Here is a 23,988-nt window from a genome sequence, read left to right on the forward strand (position 1 = left end):
CTAATCCTACAAGAAGAGTCTCTCAGGATGGTGAGTTTTGCTGGGCCACATGTGGTGTCAGAGAGTGCCAGGATGAGGATAAAGGGGTTTATCAGCAGCCATTCAAACCTGTGTCCTTGTCACAGACAGATTTGATTTGGGAGATAATGCAACACCTCAAGAGGTTAAGAACTTTCCACTCTGACAGATAAACGGTTTCTTTATACGTACTGATTATTGTTTTGAAACGTGGAAAAACTGCAGTCCAAAGTATATTCTTTAATTTATAGGAACAGGTCTCAACGAGTTGTGGTTTCAACTTTTAAAACTGTAGTATTTCAGGGGGAAATATTCCTGAGCTCATTTCAAGCCTTCATTCCAGCAGTGAAACTGTAGCTGTGAACACTAAAGCTTAAGTATTAGATTTCGCTCAGCGTACCCAAAAGATTCAGCCTCGCTTTGTGCTTCTACAACTAGAAATGGCTGTTCCGTGCTACAGAAAGGTGTTGTCAAAAAGATGTAATTATAGGCTCAGCTCAAGATGTGCCAATTGGTTCAAACTACCATGTTGCCACATCAGAGAGAACAAAAAAGTCGGAAGTTAGTAAAATCAGCCCGAGCTTATTAAGAGACAGGGAGCCGTGTGCTGGCTGTCATAATTATGCCGTCGCTGTAGACCAGAGTTGTCAACAATCTCCAAGCATACAAGTAAATCAAAAAAGTGCAGAGAGAGCACTCCAAGTCATTTGTGTTAATTGTGCTTAAACTCTGCAGGTCATGAATCTGTTTTTTTGTATCTTCACACACGATAACAGCAGTTTTAATGACCAAGCTTTCAAGGTGAGAGTTCTAAAAAGAACCTTAAAGAAACACCAAATTACCAAGTTCACAGTCCTGTGTGTGAGCTGCAGTCACAAGTAAATGGATATTCTTTCCTCTGAGGAATGGCTGTAAAATTCTTCCTGGCTAATGTCTGTCTGAGTTTAACTAATGAGGGACACTGATATAGTGTGATATAATTAGACAGCCACAGCCCCTGCCTGCTCCTAACAAAACAGAACTAGAATAAACTGAGCTAGGATGGCGAGATATTGGATTTTAAACTCAGCAAAACTGAATTTTTGGTGCTATAAGATCTTAAACTTTACACTTAAATACTTTATATATTTCTGAGTAGAGCTATAGTAAGCCAGGGAATGCTTCAAGCTAAATAGGTCTGTTGATCCTTTGATTGGAAACATTTTCAACAGCTGTAATTTGTGCTTAAGGTGTGCACAACCACAAAAATCTGCCGAGAATGACTGGCTGAAGACAAAACAACTCCAAAGCCCAAAGAAATGTGAGGAAAAAAATGCAATTAAGAAGTTGACAAAAAGCAGGAAGGGAAGGAAAGTAAAAATGAGCGGAGGTGTGCCTGAGTCTTTTTTTATTGCCTTACCTGTGGCTCTGCTGGTGGAAGGCCCCCCCTCCTCCTGAGGTTTGCACGCGAGCATCTGTCTGTGCAGATGTAGTGCCTCTGTGGAATGTACAGCATTCCCCTGACTCCCGTCTCCTAAACCGCCACCAAGGCTTTCCCCAAGCGCCTCCGGCCCAACGCCAACGCCCCCTAGGTTCCTGCCACCGTGACCTGCATCCCCTCCCCTGCTGGGCCTCCTCTGTGACTCTGCTCGAGGGGGAACCAGCAGCCGAACGGAGGGTCGGTGAGACATCTCCAGTTCATCGTCCTCAGGGATCGGGTTGTACCAGATCTCTCCTTCATCATCTGCGTCATTCTCCTCAGCTGGGTCCACGCTACGAGGGTGAGGAGACACCTTGGCCTGACTGGCGTTAACCTAAATCAAGACAGAAGCCAAAGTTTCCTGTTAAACTCAGATTTAAAGATGAAAGAAAGCATGATGACATTTTGGGCTGGGTACCGAATTCGATACTTTTTAGGGACCGACCGTATTACCTCTAAAGTATTGAGTATCGAAAAATGCCTCGTCATTCAATATCCAATTTCAATACCATAGGAGTACATCTCATCAGCGTCAGTGAGCCAATAAGCATGCAGCATGCTTCTACTAAGATCTAAAAAGGCTGGTAATTGGCTGTCTAACGTTACACGTCGTAGAGACACATTACGCACAGAGGCAGGGGTCACGTAGTGGAAGCTGAAAAATAATTAAATACATTTGTGCCATAATGTTGGTATAATAAAATTGGTATAGAAAAACGTATCGTCGATACCCAGCCCTATTTTTGGGAAATATGCTTATTTGTTTTTTTAATGAGAAGATTGTTACCACTCGGATGTCTGACATATATCTGCTTACAGGTACAGGTATGACTTGAAACACAGAAACAGCTTGCCTGGCTCTGTCCAGAGGTAACAAAATCCACCAACCAGCACCACTAAAGCTCACTAATCAACATGTTATACGTGTTTGTTTATTCCATGTATGAAGGACAATTTTGTGTTGTAACGGGGGGGGAATCATCCGACACATAAAGCCTTGTAACACCAAGAAAGCGAATAAACATATTTCCAAAATCTCAATCTTGCTTATAGAGAGACCGTGAGGCTAACCTGAGGCAGGTGCAGGCGGGCCGGCCGTGATGGAGCTCCCCCAGAGGGTCTCAGGTGGTCTGGAGAGGGACTGGGAGGAGGTGGGGACTGGTGGGAGCCCTCCTCCTCAGCTCCCAGCATTCCCTGCAGCTCGTCCTTAGTGCCGTGATTATTCTTCCCAGTGGAGCTTTGCTGCAGCCAGTTGCGCTTCTTAGAGACAGTGATGGTGGTGAGCGGTGGCCGCCATGACAAAGACTCACTGGCCCTGCCCACCTCCCGGCCATTAGCACAGGGGGTTTGGACATTCTCAATGAAAGCTGAGGGGTGTGATGAAAAGAAGAAAAAAAGTGTGAGAGTTACAACTTCTTGGCATAAAAAAGCAACCCATTATCATCACGATTGAACTGTAGTGAACGATTAAATCTGATGTTTAATCTTAGACTAGTCATGTCCTGTCAAGTTGAAGAAAACATCTGTATCAAGAAACCACAGGTGCGGAAATGCTGAATGTCATTAGGTTTTATAGTTTCCTCCCTCATCTTTTCTCTTTTTTTTTTCTTTTTCTCTGCCTTTGTCTTTTGTCTCTGCCTTTTTAAAGTCAGTCAGAAAAAAAGAGCCATGTCTTTGTTTTGTCTCAATCGATTGGGATGTTTTATAACTTTTGGATGGACTATTGTGATTTCATTTTTTTGACCAAAAAGTCAAACTTTCAATCAAACCACCACAGTCCCCGAGGAGCATCTCCACCCTTTTCTTCACAGTGATTTCCCATTTCGGGAGTGTCAGCTTCGGGGATATGTGGGCTTTGAATTCAACAGAGATCACAGGGAGATGGAGGGATTGAGCACACACATATCTTCCATCACAGCAACTGAAAAAAAGAGCGAGAAACCGCCGGCATTACAGCTGTGAAAATAGAGCAGAGAGTGGAGTGTTTGTTTGTGTGTGTGTGTGTGTGTGTGTGTGTGTGTGTGTGTAAGGGGGGGCAACGATAAGTACAGCCAGTGGCAATATGTGCAGTGAAAAGAGACAAATAATAGAGACGGGGACGTGGTCCCTTAATGTCCCAATTTCCCATCAAAAAGCACCATTGGAAATCATATGACATGCTTTTATTTTCCCAAGGGGTGGTGAGTAGATGTAGCCAGAGAAAAACAACCTTTGAGCATGTGTGTGTGTGTGTGTGTGTGTGTGTGTGTGTGTGTGTGTGTGTGTGTGTGTGGGCAGAGCGAGGTGCTGAGGGCAGGGTCTTGCTCTAACATGTACAGCAGGCTCGTGTAAAAGACTGTTTTGATCTCCAGCGGCTCCCAGACCAGCCCCTCCACATGCTATAATGACAACTTCTCCTTTCCTCAAGGAAATGCATTTTCATGTACCAAATTAAAGATTTGGGAATATTTTCACTTTACGCAATCGAAATCTAACACAGGGCATCCAGTACGTGTATTTCTGACTGTGCTATTAAAAAACGTGAATGAGTCAGAATAAACCACAACAGGTTTTCTTTTATTATTAGGAATCCATGGCAGTCCAAGAGAAGTGAACTGAAGTACATTAAATATCACATGGTTTCAAATTACATAACTTCTACTCAGTCGATTGAGACTAAGGTTTCTTTTTTTGCTCGGTTGCTTTTATTGACAAAGCCCTGAAAGTGACACACAGAGAGAACAGAGGACTGCACTGGGATTTACTTTTCCCTGGAAGTCAACCAGCCTCTCTCTGCTTCCCTGTGATCTACAAGGCAACTTTATAAAGCAACTCGCAATAATCATCTCCAATGCTTCAAAATCCCATAAACACCAACTTTGGAGTTCCTCTCACCACAACAAAAACAAGTATTAAACTTTATTTCTCTACTTGCTGCTCAACTTTTTTCCCCGCTTGAGAAATATGACAAGTACAGTGGGATGAAATTGCTTCAGTTAGGGATGCCATTCCTCTGCATTCCAGCTGATTATATAAGACACTGCTGAGTACATACAACTGCTTTCAGTCACTGGCAAGAATAGAGGCCATTTTTAAAACCTTCCTAATCTCAACAGTGAAAAAAAACCCTGCTTGAACGAGAAAAACACAACCCATCACAGCCCCTCTGTCATCTGTTTTATTTGAATTCAAAAAGGACATCTGTAAGTATTTCTTCCAGTCTGTTCTGTTTAAGTTAAGGAAGGTTTCCAGCCAGAAAAATGAGCACGCAGTGTGTTTGCATTAGCCTACATTATGTTGTGTTTGAGTGCCTGGAGCACAGTACCTTTAACATGTGCTGGCTGCTGAGTGAAGGCAAACATGCAGTATGTTTCTGCAGCTATACTGAGTCCCAGAAATGAATATGTAAGCCCAAACTGGCAGGCTATAATAATCTGCTATGATGGTTTGTTTTCAGCTGTTCTGGCCTGAAGTTCCTTGTAACCCTTTAAACTGTCTACAAGCAGTGCTTTTACTTAGATATAACTCTACATGTGGGAAACCTATAGAAAAGTACATTACAATAGGAATTATATGTTTTGTACACTAGTTTTAGTTTACAAAATTATAAAAGGCTTTTAAGACACATCCAAAACTACAGGCTTAGCCTATAATCGATAGTTTCTTCTCACCAGATGAAGTACATCAAATAAGGGTTAACTGAAATAAAAAAAAGACAGATTTAAAGTCACTTAAAGGCACAGACACACAAGAGGCTAAACATTAACATTTAAGAGGTAGAAGCTAAGTTTGTTTTACAACCTTATCAAAAATTAACTATCACACACGTGGATGGGGAAGGATTAAATCAATCGTAGGAAAAAGTAGAGAAGAACTTTTTGGGAGGGAGGGGAAAGATTTCTAAGACTGAGATGGATCCAAAAACTGCAGACTCTGCCGCCAACGCTCAATCTGGTAACGCGAAACTAAAGAGAGGTGAGATGGTTATGCATGGAGTTGTTGTCAGCATGCCATCTTCTTTAAGGGGTCTTTCATAACTGGAAGAGGAAGCGTGTTCTGACACGAGCAGCATTCCAGACCACAGCTCCAGATTTACAGCCTCGCCACCGTCTCCTTCCACTTCCACAGGAGTAACACCTTCCCCAAAGCAACGACAGGACACTGGTTTCGACTTAACCTAATGAATGAGATTTTAGCCATTTTCACTGGTGTCAAATATCAAACTATCACAACACTCTCCAGCTCCACTCACTTCTCACATCAGCATGTCAGTAATTCCCATCCTTAATTGCTTTTGATATGATAAGCTGCTTGTGACTCTAGCAGTTTTTGTACTGCAGAACATTCAGCCTGACGAAAAACAGATCATTCTGCTTTTTCTTCAAAATAATCTACAATTTGTCATTGGCGAGGGGAACTGTTTTCACAAGATAAGCTGTGTCTAAAGGTGTTAACTGAAATGCTCAATTACAAAGACATTTAAGAGATATAACAGTTTGTTTTACGTCTTTAACAAACTTTATCAATAACTTGTGTATTGGGAACAATGAAAATGTTTGTAGATCTACAACGATTAGTTGATTAATCTTTTAGCCGATCGTCAGAAAAATTAACACCTATTTCGATAATCGATTATTGGTTTGAGTAATTTTTCAAGCTAAAATGTCTCAGTGTTGATGATTTGCTGCTTATCTTTGTCTCATGTGATGGTAAACTGAAAATGTGAGGGTTTTGGACACAAGCAATTTAACTCTTGTGTTGTCTTCGGGTCAAAATTGACCCATTTAAAAAACAAAATATAGGAAAATAAATACAGAAATACAGGTTTCTTTCAACCATATTGCCCAAAAATAACTTGGATGCATGGGTTTAAGTTATATGGATACAACGTTCTTCGCAGGTAAAATCAAAGATTACTTCAATTGCACATCAAAATTTTAGAGCATTTGAAAAAAAAAAACGTTTAAATGGTTTCAAAAGTCTATCCTGACTAAACGTTGACAAACCAGTCTGTGATACACTCAACATCATCTGATCTTAACTCTTAGTAAAAAATATCATAATTTATGCTTTTTTTAACTCAAAAAATAACTATAATGTCATATAAATTAGGTTTATTGACCATGAATAAAAACAAGCGTTGAAAAAGTGACAAAACATTTTTAAAAAAAGAGTCAAAAGCATGGAAAACAGTGCCAACAACGTTGGGAACAAAGTTCATTCAATTTTGACCCAAATGGACAACAAGTTCATGGTAGACGGGAAAAGAACACAAGGGTTAAAGACTTCATCTCGGGCTTTAGGAAAATGTGATCAGCATTTTTCACAATATTGTGACACTTCTATCCATCATATCAAAGAGCTAATAGATTAATCTAGAAAGTAACCTGCAGATTCATTGATAGTAAATGTCGTTAGTTGCAGCCCTAGGTGTTTGTTTTAAAGCAAATGCAGGGAAAGATTGTTCTAAAGTGAAACCAGCAGAATTATTCGTTAGGGAAGAACGTTTTGGGGATTTTTTTGGAATATTACTTTAAATATTGTGAATTTATGCCAACTAGTATGTTACCACATATGACAAGATTGCTTTCCAGGAAGTAAAAGAAAAAGAAACCCGCTACTTTTCCCTTTGGTTCTTATTTGACCATCACAAGTACCTACTGACCTCCTATAAAAACAACGCAAAGCAAAAGAGAAGGTACATTTCCATAACAGAGCTAACACAGCCTGGCTCTCTGTGTGGTGATGGCATGGAGATGATGTGTTCAGGGCACTCACACCCCTGACCTGAAGGTAACAGATGGCCAGAGCTCATAATACAAGGGTGCACGTCTGTGTGAGAACATAAAAAAAAGAGATGGATGGGGAGGAGCAATATGGGTTTGTCTGAGGTGCTGAAAGGAATGCAAACATATAAAGGAAAAAAGCGTATTTCCTGGTTGTGCTGGTATGAACCTGAGCCACATGAGCCTGACAGTAAACCCAATTATATTCACGTCTTAATCTTCTGAATCTTTCTCTCCTCTAAGACAAAACACTTGATCCACTTTCCCATAGGCTTTTCTTTTATTTCCTGAATTCTTTTTCCTTCATAGAGGCTCCTCTTTTGATAAGTGCAAAACACACACACCAGCTAGTTTTCTCCTCCATACAGACAACACTTTGTTATGTATACAGAGTTTCGGGCTCCCCCCCTACAGAGGGAATCTTTTGCTGTGTGCCATGCATTCCTGTTGACACTCATTCATATGGTAATGAGGATTCAGGCATGGCTGAGATCGTCCAGGGTTGCATCACATGTCAACACTTGCATCCCGTTGAGGCGTCCTGGCAGCACAGCCTGCGAACGCTAATGCCACTTCCTCCTCATCAAGTTGGCTTTTAAACCCAAATTCTGCAGCTCTTTCAGTGACTCTTCTGTCTTGTCTCATTGTTTCTGTTTGAAAAACTGATCAAAATGCTTCAGGGGAGAGACTACCATCTTAAAAAGGCACACAGACTCACAGTGTGACCCAATTAGGTGCAAAACACTGCTAAAAGTAAGACAAGTCATTGAAAGGCCCTTTAACAAAGTTTGTATAGTAGCTCCAGATAGAATGCTGCCACCTAGTAAATACAATCCAGTTAGTGTTACTGATTATCAATCATTTAAAGTTGCTAGTGTTCGCCCCACACGCTTTGCAGACACCACCATGAACCTCATTCATCTCATAAACCATCCTGGTATGAACCTGATGATCCAAGTTTCTCCTCCATCACCTGATCTGTCTTTAGAGCGTTCATCCTCCATAATTCTGTCCAAGTACAGACGCACCAGACAAGACAAATTTAAAAACAACAGCTCTGCAGCCTAAGTAACAAGGTTCCTGGCGCAACGCAGGAAACCAACCGCCACATCGTTCTGACATGACTTGACAACAGTCAAGAAGGATTTTATTACACCTGCACTCTTGTCTCATTTTGTAGCTTTGAATCTACTAAGCAAGCAGAAATTAATGTAATCAAAATGTTGAGCAATACTGCACAGTGTGCCTAATCTTTGCTTTATAGTTGATGTGTTATCATTATTAGATTTTGTCAACAGTTTGGGAAATGTGCTGTTTGCTTGCTGAGATTTAGATGAGAAGATCAATAGGCTACCTCTTTCATATGGTCAGTATTTCTAGACAAGCAAACAGGGTATGATTTTCCTCTTAGTTTGAAAAAACAGAAGAGAATAGTTCAAAAAAGAAAGAAATGAAAGACAAGAATAAATGCCTCCCAGGAGTGGATCTTGTACTCCTCTGTTTGTGGTGTCTATGGCTCAGTCTCAACATCAGCTTTGACTGACACACCACTCCTGAGTTCAGGTCTGGCCAAAACATATTGCCTGAATACTGCCTGCCTTCCGGCAAGCCAATCCTCTGCCACAGCCCTACATAACAAAACTATAAATCCTCCAACTGCAACTACAAACATGCATGCACCGCAGATATGCATATGCATGCTCATGTGCACAATATCCCTCACCCACACATATAAGGAGCTGTGGGTGATTATCAACATGATCTTTTACACAGTAATTAAAGGACAAGTCAGAACAGAAATAAATTAACTGCAGTCTAATTAAGCCAATATTATTGTCCTATGACTTCATAGTGAAATCTAATTTCCAAGTAGCACTCAGGGGGGGGAACAGGACTATTTTTAGAAAGTCAGAATAATATAAATATTTGCATACATTTAGAATAGAGCCATAAACTCAATGAAGAGTTCCAAGCCAAGACAAGCAATTCACTGGAGCTTTTGAGAGCTTGGCATTTTTAAATGGCTCTTTGTGAGGCGCTGAGGCCCACAGGGGCAGGATAAGTCCAGGGCTGACCTTAATAAATGCTTAAGCGCCCTTCATTTTGTTCATTCATGGCGAGGAATTAAGTGACACAACGCAAACAAGTTAAACAACGGGAATGGCATCCTAAATATTCAATCCAGAGTCTCTTTAAAATGCAAGTTACCAGGGAGCTGTCCAGAGTAAACGACTGGGGAGGAGGGCAACATGACAGCTCAACCCCCCTATACACACACACACACGCACACACAACTACCACAGAGAATAACTGCAGTGGCTTCTCTCCTGCTTTGGATTCCTCTGGCCACAGCTGTGGAAAAGTTCAGTGGGGACAGAGAAGGAAAAGCTTAGCAAAATGGGGAAAAAATGAGAATCAAGGGGGAAAAGAGAGCTTGAAAACTACAATGAAGAAGAACCCCATCTTTATTTGAACTGAAACACAGCAGAGGAACGATTTTGAGTTGTAAAAGATGGAGCTATGTTGAGCCAACAGAAGCTGGAAGTCAAACACAGAGTCCTTCCGCTCAGCAGGCTCAGAGATCACACTCTATTTCTAGCAGCACAGCACACTGGCAGTCAACAACAGCCTGCACACATGGCAGGTCATCTATTTACTCTGGAAAACACTGTCAGAACAACACATACGCACACTGGCACTCACAAACACACACACAAACAAGCAAACAAACACATATAAACAAACTATGAGCGGTAGAATAAAAAGATGGTAATATGTTTTTGATTCATACAAAGCGATTCCATTTCCACATCGTGTGCAACAAATGCCAATACAAAGTTTTCCACACAGGCCATTTCCGAATCCTATAATTGAACTGGCACACTACCTTGTTTGCAGTCAGTTCAGGTCAGCATGGACATTGCATGCAATTCATGTAGTAAAACCATGCACTACACAGTGAAATGGTAACTAAATGTATAATGTATATGTTTATATTTATATTTATATGTGTAAATGCAACTAAAGTTTGTATAATAAGTGGGTAACTTGAGTTTGTGGTGAGTTTATTTTGTCAAGAGTGTCTCCATCTGCTGAAGAAAGATTAGGTCATATGATTGAAAGCTCCAGAGCAGCTACTAGATGGACCAACGTGCATCCCACCTAAACCCTAACAATATCACATTTAAGTAACATTTTGTAACACCTAAACTAACTCATTTGGTACTTTCTGTGATAACTTGTCAATGGTTTCATGATACAGATGTGTTCCCGTTTTTGCACCACATCATAAACACAAAACATCATTTTGTAGCCTACATAACATCACATCACAAGTCATTCACACACACAAATCAACCCACCACCAACACCACGGAAAACACCACTGTAGCTAGCAGAGGAGAGAGGGAGTTAGTTGTTACTGAACTACACTGTGAGTGATCCGACCTACAAACCTGATGTGCTATTAATTTAGTGTTAAAATGCACCTAAATTAGTGTGAAGGACAGAACCCGCCACCGGTTAGAGAATCCTACAAGGAAAGCAAAGAGATCTGAGGTGCCTAGTCCCTTTGCTTTGCATCCAGAAGAGGAGGAGTGCAGGGTGAACCGCCACCAGACTGAGTTTACTATGAGTGGAGGAGGATGACAATAATCAGATGGGAGGAGGGAGGGTGAGAGGTCTCTGATTTAGAGGATCCACAGGAGTTGAGGCCACTCCGTGTAGCCTTCCTACCTGGCTGCTGCTGCTGCTGCCGTGGTGACTTGGCCTTGACAGATTTAACCCCTCGGCTGGATGTCTGGACCCCTGGTTTACACACACCGTAGTTACCCTGAGGACAGGACCGGTCCTGGCTTTGGCGTGCGCTCCGTGGCAAAGACGAGCCCTCGATGCGTTGCTTCATCTCGGAGGACAGCAAACGCCCCTTGTGCATCCACTCTTGCATCTTGTTGACAGTAACGCCGTGCCCCTTGTTGACAGAGTTGGCCCTCTGTGCTCGGACATGAGTCAGCTCCTGCTTGTTGTCGTGACCCTGATTTGTTGATGCATCAGCGTTGCTGTCTGTTGAACCCGTGAGGCTGTTGACTGAGCCGCTGCTGTCATTGAGCTGCCCGCCACGGTCTTCATCACCGCCAGCATCTTGTAGCAGCTCATCACTGCTGACAGCACTGTAAAGCACCTGAGGTTCTGACAGCTCACCCACTCCTGTGGCTTTAACCCCTCTATCTTTGGCCCCTTTATCACCACAGATGTCTGGACTCTGCGTTCTAAGAGCCTGGATATAGAGGGAGTGTCCACCTGGATACCTGATAGCTCCATCACTAGCAGAGCGCTGTAATGTGGGTCTTATCTTGGTCAAGGACAGGTTTACCATACTCTTACTATTCAGTCTGCCTTTGAAGCCTGACTCAAGGTTCCCACTGAGGCAAAGCAGGAGTGAGTCAGTGTCAGACACCTGCTGAGGGCTGTGGTCCCCTCCTGAGGACCAGGAGTCACTGTCCATGTTCTTGGCAGACAACCTCGAGCACAAGCTGTCCCTGGAGTGGCTACTACAGGAGGAGGGGGCCTGCAGCTCAGTTAAACCACCACTAAACTGTTGGACATCCAAGTTGATATCATTCATAGCATTGATAAGAAGATAATAAGCTTCTTTCAGCTGGTTCCTAAGCCTGTCTGTTTCCTGGGCACTGTTCCCGTCATCAAGCTGTCTTTTATCTTGACCAGGCCGTGGCAGCTCTGCAACCTCTGCTCTATCAACATCACTTTTTGCTCCGATAGTTTCATAAAAAGGCAGGATTTCATTATCATAATAATCCTCATCTTCACTATCTAAAGTGTATCTAAGTGACTCCTCTGTGGCGCACAGGGATGCCATGTTAATGTCGCATATTTCTAACTCTGTGGGGAAAAACGTCGGGCTCTGCAGACCGCCTGCTGTCCCTCTAATGTCTCCTGCATACTCAGGCCCATAACTCTCTACATTTTTGATTACAATGTTTTCCTCCGTGTTTATGGACAAACAGTTTGGCGCCGCGCAAACTGGCGAGTCTGTCTCCAAACTTTGGTTGTCAAAACCCCAGTTGGCGATGTGTTCATTGACAGCCACTACTGTCCCTGCAATGTGCCGAGAGTGTCCTCCGTCTCTGGGCTCCATCCCATCACTATCAGCAGTAGTAACCCGGCCCTCTGCTGGTTTACCGACTCCGGTTTGCGGCTCTATCCGTGCTCGGTACACATCGTGATTTGAATTGTCCCCAAACCCGATTGAGTCCCCGACGCTGCACTGCCGCGGCACCGAGACGAAGTGTTTTCTCTGGACATGCGGTCCACCAAGCGAAACCCCTGCAGATAACGTGATTTTGGCAGCGGATTTGGGCCCCTGGTGACTCCTATCTCCCTCCCTAAACCCATGTCCCCCAAACTGCACTTCTCTATGAAGTGAGACCCCCAGGAGCTCCTTGTTAACCGGAACCTTGTCCCCGCTGCTCCGCTCCAGGGGACGCTCTGCTGCGCGACTCTCCCGGACTACTACAACCCCCCCTGTTTGCACCATCGCCCCGTCAACACAATTCTCGTACGTACTCATTCTCTCTGTCGTGCAATCCAGACCTGTGAGCAAGACTACCGGGCGAGCCTCGTCGGAGTCTCGCTGCGTTTGCAAAACTTTTTCTTTACCTTCTCGGCCCCCATTCGCCGCAGCCGCAGAGCCGTATCCACCGCCGACCGTCGCTGCTTTCTTGGATTTCTTCCCCCGGAGTTTCGCTAGTAAAGTCCTCCGCAGAGGATCAGCCATTCCCAGTTAATTCCTCCCGGTTTCTTTCAGCACGCTGGCTCCAGAAGGAAAGGGCCGAGTGGGTTCTCCTCGCTCGCCGCGGTCAAAGCTCGGCGGGCGGACGGGCTCCTCTCCATTCTCCGCTGTCACCTCCGCTCTGTCGCCTCACTCCTGCCTGGCTCACTCTGGTTAACTGCACCACCTCTCTCTCCCTCCCTCTCTCTCTCTCTCTCTCTGCTACACACACTTTGCCCTCCCTCGTTTTCTCTCTCTAGCGCCTCACCTCACCTTCTCCTTATGTTTGCACCTCAGATATTTGGCATATTTTCCGGGCTCAAAGTTCAGGGACCTTGCACACAAATTATTCAGAGAAAATTGCATGAAAGCGTCTTTAAAACTACCGAATGTCTAACTTAAGCTTTTCTATGTTTTTCACAGTAGGAAAGTAGCAAATCCTCATAATTACAAAAGCTGCAACTAGGGAATAATGGGATTTTTGATTGGAAATGACTTATAATGTAGCCTAATAGCCTATAGCCTAATAAAAAAGATACTTTTTTGTTTTGTTTTTTGGTTGCCAGGTCGTAGAAAATTCCTTTTATTTCTTCTCCTCATCACTAAAGGTCAATGAATGGAACATTTTAATAAGTCATCACTTCTGCAGTTACAAATTGATGTAATTGAATTGACTTGATTATTGATCAAATCATTAATACAGGCTCATGAGTTTCTTACTTTCTCATTAGCCCATGAGTCTGCAGTCAGGCTATATCAACAAGTCATTAATAACATGTAATGGCTTTGACGTTTTCATGAGCTATTCATGTAAAACATTAATCATTTGATTACTAAAGTGTTTATACAATAGCCCTTCAGGTCTGCAGCTGTAAAAGTTGTTGAGAAATTAATTTTGGTCCATATGCTCTGAAAGCAGCCTTTTAGCTAACTCCCGTCGACCTGCAACTTTTTGTTTTTTCTGAGTCAAAATTTTAAATGAAAAACCTTTACCAACGTTTTCGTCGTCTTTTTCGACACTTTTGTGGCTTTCCCCGATGTTTTTGTCACTTTTTTCAACGTTTGTCGACTTTTTGTGAGCCTTTTTAAGTAAATTTTTAGTTATTTTTACATTTGTCACTTTTGACATTTTTTGTTTTTGTTTTTACATTTTTGTAATAACATTTTTTTAAACTTTTTTTCAGTGTTCTTTTATCAATCGTTCATCTTATTAACATTTATAAGCGCTTGCAAATGTGTTATTAACTATAATATTAACAACTTGTAAACCCATAATAAACTTGCGTGTTACGTTATAGTGATAAAAAGCAAACATAAAGTGAAATAGGGTCCTTTTTATTCATTAGATTATGTTTGTGCATCTCATTTGTAAATGCAGGACAATAAACAGCCGTATGACAGGCTGGCAGCAGTAAATATTCCATCTAGAGCTGAAACGATTCAATTAATCGATTCAATAGATTAATCAATTAATCAGCAGTTATTTTGATAATTAATCAATCATTTCTGCCTTTTTCTCAAGCACACCAAACATCACTGTAAATTTAATATATTCAGTTTTAGGAGTGTAAACAAGAAACAAGACGACAATTTGAAGACGTCACCTTGAATTCTGGGAAATCATAATGGGAATTTCTAACCATAATGTTATAGAAAATAATCAGAAGATTAATCAACAATTTAAAAAAATGATCTAGTAGCAGCCATAATTACATCAATAGTGCAACAAGTATTGAGAAGAGTATTAAGAAGTAAAATAAAAATACTACAATGTGGAATATTACAATGTAAAAATACTTAATTATAGGTAAAAGTCTTGCAAAAAAGGTTGTACTTAAGTAAAAGTATAAAATATCAGCAAAATGTACTACACATTAAAAGTACTCATTACACAGAATGGCCTCTTTCTCAGTGTTATATTTATCATGTATATTATTGATATACTATTAGTGATGCAATCACGTGTGAGCAGCATTCTATTGTAGTCTAGATAGAGTGTTTAAAACTAGGCTACTTTATATATTTTGGGGTAGTTTTATCTATAACAATGCATCATATATAGAAGCTGATTGTACATTTTTCGTTGAAGCTTCTAACCTGAAAACTAACTTTAGTTGTCAAATAAATGTAGTGGGGTCAGATGTATTATATTTCCCGCTGAAATGTATAGTGGATTAATTTATATTCTTTCAGTATATTCCTTCATTCCACAGTTTAAAAAGTGCAAATGCATATAAAGGATAATGATGGCTCCAAATATCATCTGAATGTTTCCTTTATAACAATACAGGTATGTAAATGTAATCTCATACCCAGGCTGAGACTGTAAGATTAGGTCTGGGTGATGGTACATGAAAAGCAGCTCCAGCCTCTCTATTGAAATTCAACACATATTTATCCCCGAAATGTGAAATGAAATGTGAATTAAATTCAGCTGGAGAGGAGTGAGCCAGGACTTCAAATTACCACCTTCACTGGTAGCTGTGAAGGCATTCCAGCAAACAACAGGGAAAACAAGTCCCGTCTCAGGGGGAAATGTGGCTCGGCCCTCTGCACAGAAAGACAGAAACAATAAGGAGGACGGTGATAACCTAGCAGCTCTCAATCATTTCTTACCCTTTACAAATGAGCAGGATTGTGTATGCTATGAGGAATTAGTCTTTTCATAGTTTTATCTTCATTATTACACACCCACCAAGGCTATTTTTCATCCTCCAAAGGCAACGCCAACCTAAAAGCACAGCCTGCCACATGATGGATCGTTGCCGATTATTGGACTGACACTTTTATCTGAAGTGTATCTTGAGTAATCCTCTCCTCTTTGACCTTGCATCTAACCCCTGTCCCTGCTCGCAGCCCAACCCGAGACTTTAAGAGCGTCCGAGACAGCAGAGAAAGGAATGAAACATACTTCACTTGAACCTTAAGCCATTTGTTTGCTGTTGCCTCTACTTGGAATGTGCAAGAGGATGAGCTGCTGAAAAGCTGCAGTGGGTGTAAAGAGCGCACATGCGCTCTCTGCCTCTCTTTAAGGCACACATACTTACACTCAAATACCTACTCACACATTCCCCCTCTCTCTGACTGAATCTGACTCCATTATAATCCTCCTGGCATATCTGTTACTTACTTACTCTCTTTTATATGGTACAATGTCTACCCATGACCGAGGGCATTTATTGTCAAAGCCATTCGTCGACAGGGCCTCACATTTACCCTCCTTATCCCCCACCGCCAACACTACCCTCAGTAAAACTTGATAAGCATCTGTTATTGCTCTGCAGGAGACGTGTAGGCCCTGACGCCTCAGCCTGCCTCCCCATCTGACTGACTAGACCGTGTCTGGGCAGTGATTTACAGGTCAAAACCTGCAGGCTGCATATTGTGTGTTTGTGTGTGAAAAAGAGAAAAAGGGAGAGCAAGGGGGAGATGAGATGAAGCATGAGCCATATCTTTTTGACAAATATCGTCTATTAGTGCAATTTTCACGCTGGAAATGTTTTACATTCCTGAAAATGTGATCTTGACTTCTCTTAGTACCTGAGGTTATACATCCAGTGATGGCTTGTTGTATGCGTGGCAATAGAAAACAGGGTTGTAAGAGGTGGTGGTATATAACTAAGCGTATTTAGTACTTTTAGTACTAACTGCTTGTCCCTAGTTTTGAGTAATGATTTGGTCTGTAAAATGTCAGAGAATAGAGAAAAATGTCCATCACAATTTCGAAAATCCAAATTTAAATATTTTAATTACCTGTTTTGTTTGACCAGCAGTTCAGAGCCTAACATCTTCAATTTAATAACATAGAAAGCTAATAAAACAGCAAATATTTACATTTGAGAAGGCATAACCAGTGTATTTTCTGCATTTATGCTTAAAAATGTACTGGCTACTAATAATACATTATAAAAATAGTTGATTATTTTGCTCTTGATTGACAAATTGACTGATTGTTTCAGCTGTAGTTAAAAGCACATCCATAAGCCATGAAAATAGTTTATTTTAAGTCAATGTCACATACACCATCCTGCTGTTATGTAAAAACACCCAAAATGTCCTCCTGTTTTAATAATGATTGCTAAATACATTGCCCAGCTATTTTAGATAAATTATTTAGCCTTCTTAAAACATTAAACAATATATTTGTGAGTTGCTAAAGATGTGCATCTTTGGTAGGAACCACCAGGCTTGGTGCTGTGTGGTTTTGGTCCACTACAGTAGTATATGTGTACATTGATTGTGAGTCTTGTAATGGAGTATTTTTACATAGTGGAATTGCTACTTCTACTTGGGTAAGGGATGTAAATACTGGCTATCCTTTATCTTAATATGATAAGGCTTTACTCAGAAGACTTCTTGAATACACATCTTGTGTCAGTGTCAGCTCACTACTGAGCAAAATTCATTTGAATGACATAAAATATACATGTAATGAGTTAACAGACACAAAATAAGCACTTGTCAAGACTCTGCATGCTGACTCAACAGTGCAGGAGTTTCCTTTTATTTCTCCACTAGTCACTTGTGCCCTTTGTGAAGGCAGTGCCAGAACATCTGCTTAGCTGGCCCCTTTTCAGATGGCCAGGCCGACGAATGTATGAGGTGTGTGTGTGTGTGTGTGTGTGTGTGTGTGTGTGTGTGTGTGTGACAGAGAAAGAGAGAGAAAGAAAAGCAGAGAGAATATGTGGGTGCACGTTTGTGGGTGCATATGAGTGTGTTGGAATACGGGGCTTTGCAGCTGTTGGGGCTCTCCTCCTGATGGCTGCCCATTGTTCCCTCTCTCTGTTCTGTCTCTGTCTCTCTGTCCCGGCCAGTTTATGGGCCTTCCCCTTTTCTCAAAGCACACCGCAACTAAATTTATGTCCTTGGACACAAGCCTTTCTCAGGGTATAAATCAGGCTGGATGATCCTCATAAGAGTAGCGTTGCCAAGGGCCTACAGCTTTATGTTCCAGAGAGTCACATTATTGTCATAGCTATTCACTCATATTTTACTATTTACTATCAAGAAGGATTTCTTCTTGTGCCTCACTGCATTTATATCCACACCAGTGTCTTGTTAAAGTTGTGGATTTGTAAGTTAGGTTTTGAACTTTTGGAGTAAACATTTTAATAGCTACATTTTGTGCAGAATCAAAATCTTTAATTTGACTGATTGCTATAAAACAAGGAGTAATTTCCCCCCCCCAGAAGGTTATCTTTGTCACGATGGAAAAGCCATTTAGACAGTTATTGGTCACTAAAACCTTTTAAGGACAGAGTCCAGGTTAATTTAATCCTTACTATGTAAACAACAGTCTAATTAAATGATTAAAATGAAAACAAACACAATTCATTGCAGTGTTGTGCTGCATCTGTGTGATCAGGATAGGGACAAACGTTATAACACCTCCACGTAATATCCAATCTATAATAAAAGGCCAATATCAGTGATCTAATGTTGTGTTTAGTGTTTGAGTTGGTGCGTGCAAACATCATATCCTCTTGTCCGGAATACAGATATAAGCTAACTATTCTGTTTGCTTGTGTTGCCTGGAACACCTGTGTGTGTTGTATTAAGATGCATAGTGAAAAATAAATACTAAGTAAGGCCTTTTTAGCTGTCAGTGTTCCTCTGAAGCGCACACATTGACTCATGGAGGCTAAGTTGAGTGGTCTGTCAGGAAAATTATATTTCAGCCATTCTTGGCTTTCGTGTGATGTTGAAACTCCATTCGGCAGTCTTTACCATTTTTATTTTTGTTTCCAGTTAGACTCTACACCTTAAACTGGTTTTAACAGAAGCTGCAAGTAGAGAAAATGAAAGCAAAGCAAAGCACTCACTTATCAAACATGTTAGGGTCAATTATGCCAGGAAGAACAGTGATTTCACTAGCCATTAGGTAAGGAAACGATAAAGAATATAATGGAACTAGGCTGTAACTAATGATTGTTCACATTAATGATTAATATATATATATAATTTTTTTTATGAAACTGTATTTTCATTGCTTTCAGTAGAACATAAAAACTGCAAAAATAGATAACATAAATTAACAGAATTAAAATAACATATCAACCATAAGTCTATGCATAATTAGGGTGGGTTTACTGTATGTTAAAGGTTCCTTTCAACACAAGTATACATACACATTATTATACACATTTATTTTCTTGAGAAAAAGGCCCATTACAATTTCTGGGAGTCCAAGGTGATGTCTTTAAATCACATTTTTCGCCCCAAAGAAAAAATATTAATTTTAAAGTGATATAAAACAGAGAGAAGCAGTACATCTTCACATTGGAGAAGCTGTAACCAGCAAGTGTTTGGCGTTTGTGCTTGAAAAATAACTTATAACGATGAATCAATTATCAAGACAGTCGATCAATTGACGAATTGGTTCAGCCTGTAAAATTATAAATGGATTTTAATTGGTCAGAAATACTTCAGACACAATTAGTCGTGTTACACCCATACACATCTCCACTGTTCTGTGTGAGCAAACACACACACAGTTCTATATCATCTCTGAATTGCAAAAGATCCTATTTTCTCTGAGTGCATTCAAGTCTATCTTATTCAAGTGTATAACTTCATGTTCATTCTGTCTGTGTGAAAACTAAATTACTGTGTTACTATTACCAAACTTGTTTCAAGATGTATCTCCAAAAAGTGAGCAGAGTTGATTGGGTAGCGTGAGTTGTATCTGAGAGTAGCTGCTGGAAAGCTGGATGGCGCCGTGAACTACGACTCAATTCGATATATTTTCAAAAATGGCTGAGGCACGACCAAAGAAAAGACGCTCAGAGGAATATATGGCGAGAAGAAGAGAGATTGAGAAGGAGCGAACAAAGACCCGGATTTACATTGGGGAATTGATCCAAAGGTGGCGAGAACTTCGGCAGAAGGGCTTCCAGTCCGATGCACATGTGGCTAAGTTCTTACTGGACAGGTAGGTAAAGTCAAGATTGGTTGTTGTAAATGCATGCACACTTTACTTGATGAAATCAAATCTACAATGTTGTGATAACTATACTGGTTGTAATGGCTAAGGTAGTTATTATCGAGCTAGGTTACTAGCAGCTAACAGCTAGCTTTGAAGTGCATCCAACGTTCATGACAGTTACGGAAATATGGGGGGAGGGGCAAGTTTGCTCAGTTTTGTTTGGTCAAAACCGGTCTACGGAAAGCCTTTCCACTCCCTATTCAGCCCCATTGTACCAAATTTGGTTGCAGTTCCACCAGAGTTCCACTGGGGGTGATTGCAGGCGAGTGCAGAATGAATGGGACTAGACGGCTAAATTTGTGTCTTTCGCCTGATTTTCGTTGAGAAATCTCAGATTTGATTGTAGTTTTTGCAAGTTCAACATGGATTATAGGTCGAAAGTTGAATGAACGAGTACTTATGTCCTTTTGATTTCTTACAGGTTGAGTCGTTGTTGCCCATAACACGCTAGCATTCTGCTAATGAATGCTGATTGGTCAGTGAAGGACTGATTACGACCAGAGATCCCGCTTGACGGCATCCAAAGCAGAACCAGAATGTCAGAGTGAATATTTCGGCGTGGTCTTTAAAACATTAGCAAACCTCTTTCTAGCACGTGTATTGACAGGGAGAGCCTAACCTGTCAGCTGTGTTGTCGATGCCTCGAGAGAACAAAGGAAGCGACTCAGAGCTTGCCGTAAAGCAGTATCTCTGGCCGTATATATGTATGACGTCATTGACTTTTTAAAAGGCTTTTTAGAACAAAAAAGCCACTTTAAAAAAATCTAACACCCAGCAGTGTGCATTTTCTTAGCCTCCCCTTTCGAATGCAACATTCAAATTACTAGACAAAAAATTGGATTTTGAGGGGTATAGCTCCATAGAGTCCCATTCATTCTGCACTCGCCTGTTAGCGCCCCCTATATGGATCAAGAGTGGAACTGCAACCAGTTCAGAAGCCGGAAGTAACGAGAGAGTGGAACTTCTTCCCTTATTAGAAATTCTTTGGTATTTACTTGGAACGTCAACAGAAGTGACGTCATGCAGGAACTCATAGTGCACCTTTAAGATTTACAAATTTAAAATAATACTAAATAATAATACTTTTTTTCTCTTGCTGCCATGTTTGTAAAAGCTCTTCAATGTATTCAGATTATACAACGGCTCCTCAAAGTTTCCACTGGTGCAGGCAGGCCCACAAATATGACAAATAATCTATAATTTAATCGTTTGCAGCCGTTTGTGTTGTTTTCAGATGAAACCTTGCAGATGTTCTTGGGTGATAAAGAGGAATGGAACTGGTACATCAACCTAAAACAAGGGGGATCGTTTGGAAATATCCAGCTGCAATCAGTGGCCAGTACCACAATGTAACTGTAAATTACAATATCATGTTACTGTTGTTTCACCGTCATTTGGAAAATTTGAGTCCATGCTCAATACAAGACAGAGAGAAAAATCTGTGGTAGACCGTCTCTTCTGAGCGATTTCAACATGTAATAAATATATAGTTATGCTCTTAATATCATCTGAACTAAAGCTCAAATGACAGGTTAGAGGGATCTGTTTATCTCTGGCTCCACAGAGGTTTTCTTTTCTGCTGAACATCTGTTTCACACGATCGGCATGACTGCTGGTGTGAAAAGCAACTGTTTGCCTCTAGAAAACATCCGTGGATGAGTGAAGATATTTAGGGAAGTCAACAAGTCAGTGAGTGTGTTGACATGGAACCAGCATCCTAAATTGGTGTAGTGGTTGCAACAGGATAAAATCATGAATTCTGATTTAAGCCACACACTGGCACCATGGCTTTGTGGATTGCAATGTCCGACTGTGAGTCGGTCAACCACTTTGATCCAGGCTGAAATATCTTAAAGACTACTGGGTGGATTTCCACGGAATTTAGTGACATTCATGGTTTCCAGATGATGCATCACTGGCTATGGTGATCCCCTGACTTTTTCTCAAGCATTTAGAGTGTTTGCTGAGTTGCTTTGTTTTGACAACTACTGGATAGACTGTTTTAAAAATTGCTACAAATATTTAAAAGTGTCTAGAGTATAAATTCTCCTGACTTTGGTGGTTTCGATTTTTCATCTAGGAGCCATTGTCAGGTCAAAATTTCAATTTGCCCAATAATGGCATTTCCGTCTAGCCTGGTCCTACCAGACTCTTGTACATTTCATTGTACAGAGAGTCTGGCCCAAGGGGATAAGCCTCTCCCCAGAAGGCGTAGCTCCTATGGCGCCATTTTGATGCTACCAAGCCATCACCTCCTGTTAGCATTCCATTGACTGCCATTCATTTTGGCGCCACTTTGACAGCGAATAACTTTACATCTGAAGCGTGTAAAGACTATTTGTCCATTGCAACGATTATGTCATAACCACACGACTTACTGTCGCATAGTAGAGGAATTACCGTACAGTACAGGAGAAGCTCGCAGGCAGTTTTGACTTACATTAGCTGTTTAAGTTTAATTACTAATGTTAACTAGCATTTTAGTTAGCAATAATTAGCCTGTACCTATGTTATCTCCTTACATATACCTACGCTCTCCGTCTCTGCAAGATTGGGAATGATTGAGATTTCTCTTGGCACAGCTACCAGAAGACTTACAACTTTCAGACAGGTTGCTCACGTCACAGCTGCGTTGTCTCTGTCAGTTGGAGGCAAGGGGGTAAGCTTCGCTTCAGAACTCGAACCTCCTATGGCGCCATTTTGATGCTACCAAACGATCACCCAACGTTAGCATTCCATTGACTGCCATTCATTTTGACAGCGAATAACTTTACATCTGAAGCGTTTAAAGGCTTTTTTTGTCCATTGTTTAATTCTAAAGAAACACAACAATGTAGAAAAGGCTCCATTACCTTGTAGCTCACGTTATGGCTCCGTAGCAGACGTTTTTATAAAAATAGGTTAACGATTGTGTCATAACCACGCGACTTACTGTCACATAGTAGAGGAATTACCGTACAGGAGAAGCTCGCAGGCAGTTTCGACTTACATTAGCGGTTTAAGTTTAATTACTAATGTTAACTAGCATTTTAGTTAGCAATAATTAGCCTGTGCCCATGTTATCTCCTTACATATACCTACGCTCTCCATCTCTGCAAGATTGGGAATGATTGAGATTTCTCTTGGCACAGCTACCAGAAGACTTACAACTTTCAGACAGATTGCTCACGTCACATTTACGTCATCTCTGTCAGTTGGAGGCTGCGCAGTAACGCTCAGCCATCACCAGAAAAGTGTTTCTAATATCCTTCACTGGTCTCCGTCCAGAGTAACGGGATCTGTTGGTCCAGTTTATATACTGTCTATGGTCTGGCCACTCTCCATTGATAAATGTTAACTTCCTTGAAGGCAGGTAATCTGTTGAAGTTTTAAACTATTGGATCTGCCCAGAGCCACTCTGGATCTGCCATAACCAATCGCTAATGTTTGGTCGTGACGTCGGCTTAGCATCGCTAGCGTTCACCTTAGCTAACTCCTTCACCACTAACAGAGCGAGCTGGAAAATCAAACTTTTCCCAAACCCATGGGGAGGAGGGCCACAACATCATGGCCACCAACAAAACTCAGCAAAGACTGTTCTTGCTCAGGCTTTAACTTCTGGATATTCGGCAGCGTTGCCACAACGGACAGATTGGCTTTGCTTGCATCTTTCTCCGCCGCCATTACAGAACTAAAACTCAAACTAGCGCACAACCTCAACGTCATCGTTCTCAGCCACTCCCTCTGTTCACTGATTGGACCGCCAAAGATTTGGCCGGAGAAAACCCAAGACTATACCGCAAACCCAGACGGTGTACTGAAGGTAAAAGAAAATTGAGCATGAGTACGTAGGAGGGCGTAGCGAGAATAATTCCGGTCAGCCTCAGCTGCACTTTGTACAATGATAGCATGCTAACAGGCTAATCTAAGACGACGATCTGGGTAAATGTTACTTGCAAATAATCAGCATGTTAGCACCGTAACTGCGAGCATG

General features: G+C 41.3%; 1 protein-coding gene across 2 annotated transcripts in view; it reads right to left on the reverse strand.

Moving 5' to 3' along the window:
• The window catches only part of syde2 (synapse defective 1, Rho GTPase, homolog 2 (C. elegans)), a 49,197-nt gene extending 35,952 nt beyond the window's left edge, over nucleotides 1–13,245 (reverse strand). The window contains exons 1-3 of one of the 2 annotated variants that reach the window (XM_078258472.1): nucleotides 10,978–13,245; nucleotides 2,549–2,844; nucleotides 1,418–1,811 (exon numbers count right to left, since the gene is read on the reverse strand). In XM_078258472.1, the coding sequence (XP_078114598.1) occupies nucleotides 1,418–1,811; nucleotides 2,549–2,844; nucleotides 10,978–13,036 (2,749 nt within the window). In that variant the 5' untranslated portion in view covers nucleotides 13,037–13,245. The remainder of the gene's footprint in view (nucleotides 1–1,417; nucleotides 1,812–2,548; nucleotides 2,845–10,977) is intronic. The other variant, XM_078258473.1, reaches the window with a different exon arrangement.
• Nucleotides 13,246–23,988: the final 10,743 nt, after the last annotated feature.

This window comes from Sander vitreus, chromosome 9, assembly GCF_031162955.1.
Source record: "Sander vitreus isolate 19-12246 chromosome 9, sanVit1, whole genome shotgun sequence".
Taxonomy (NCBI): domain Eukaryota; kingdom Metazoa; phylum Chordata; class Actinopteri; order Perciformes; family Percidae; genus Sander; species Sander vitreus.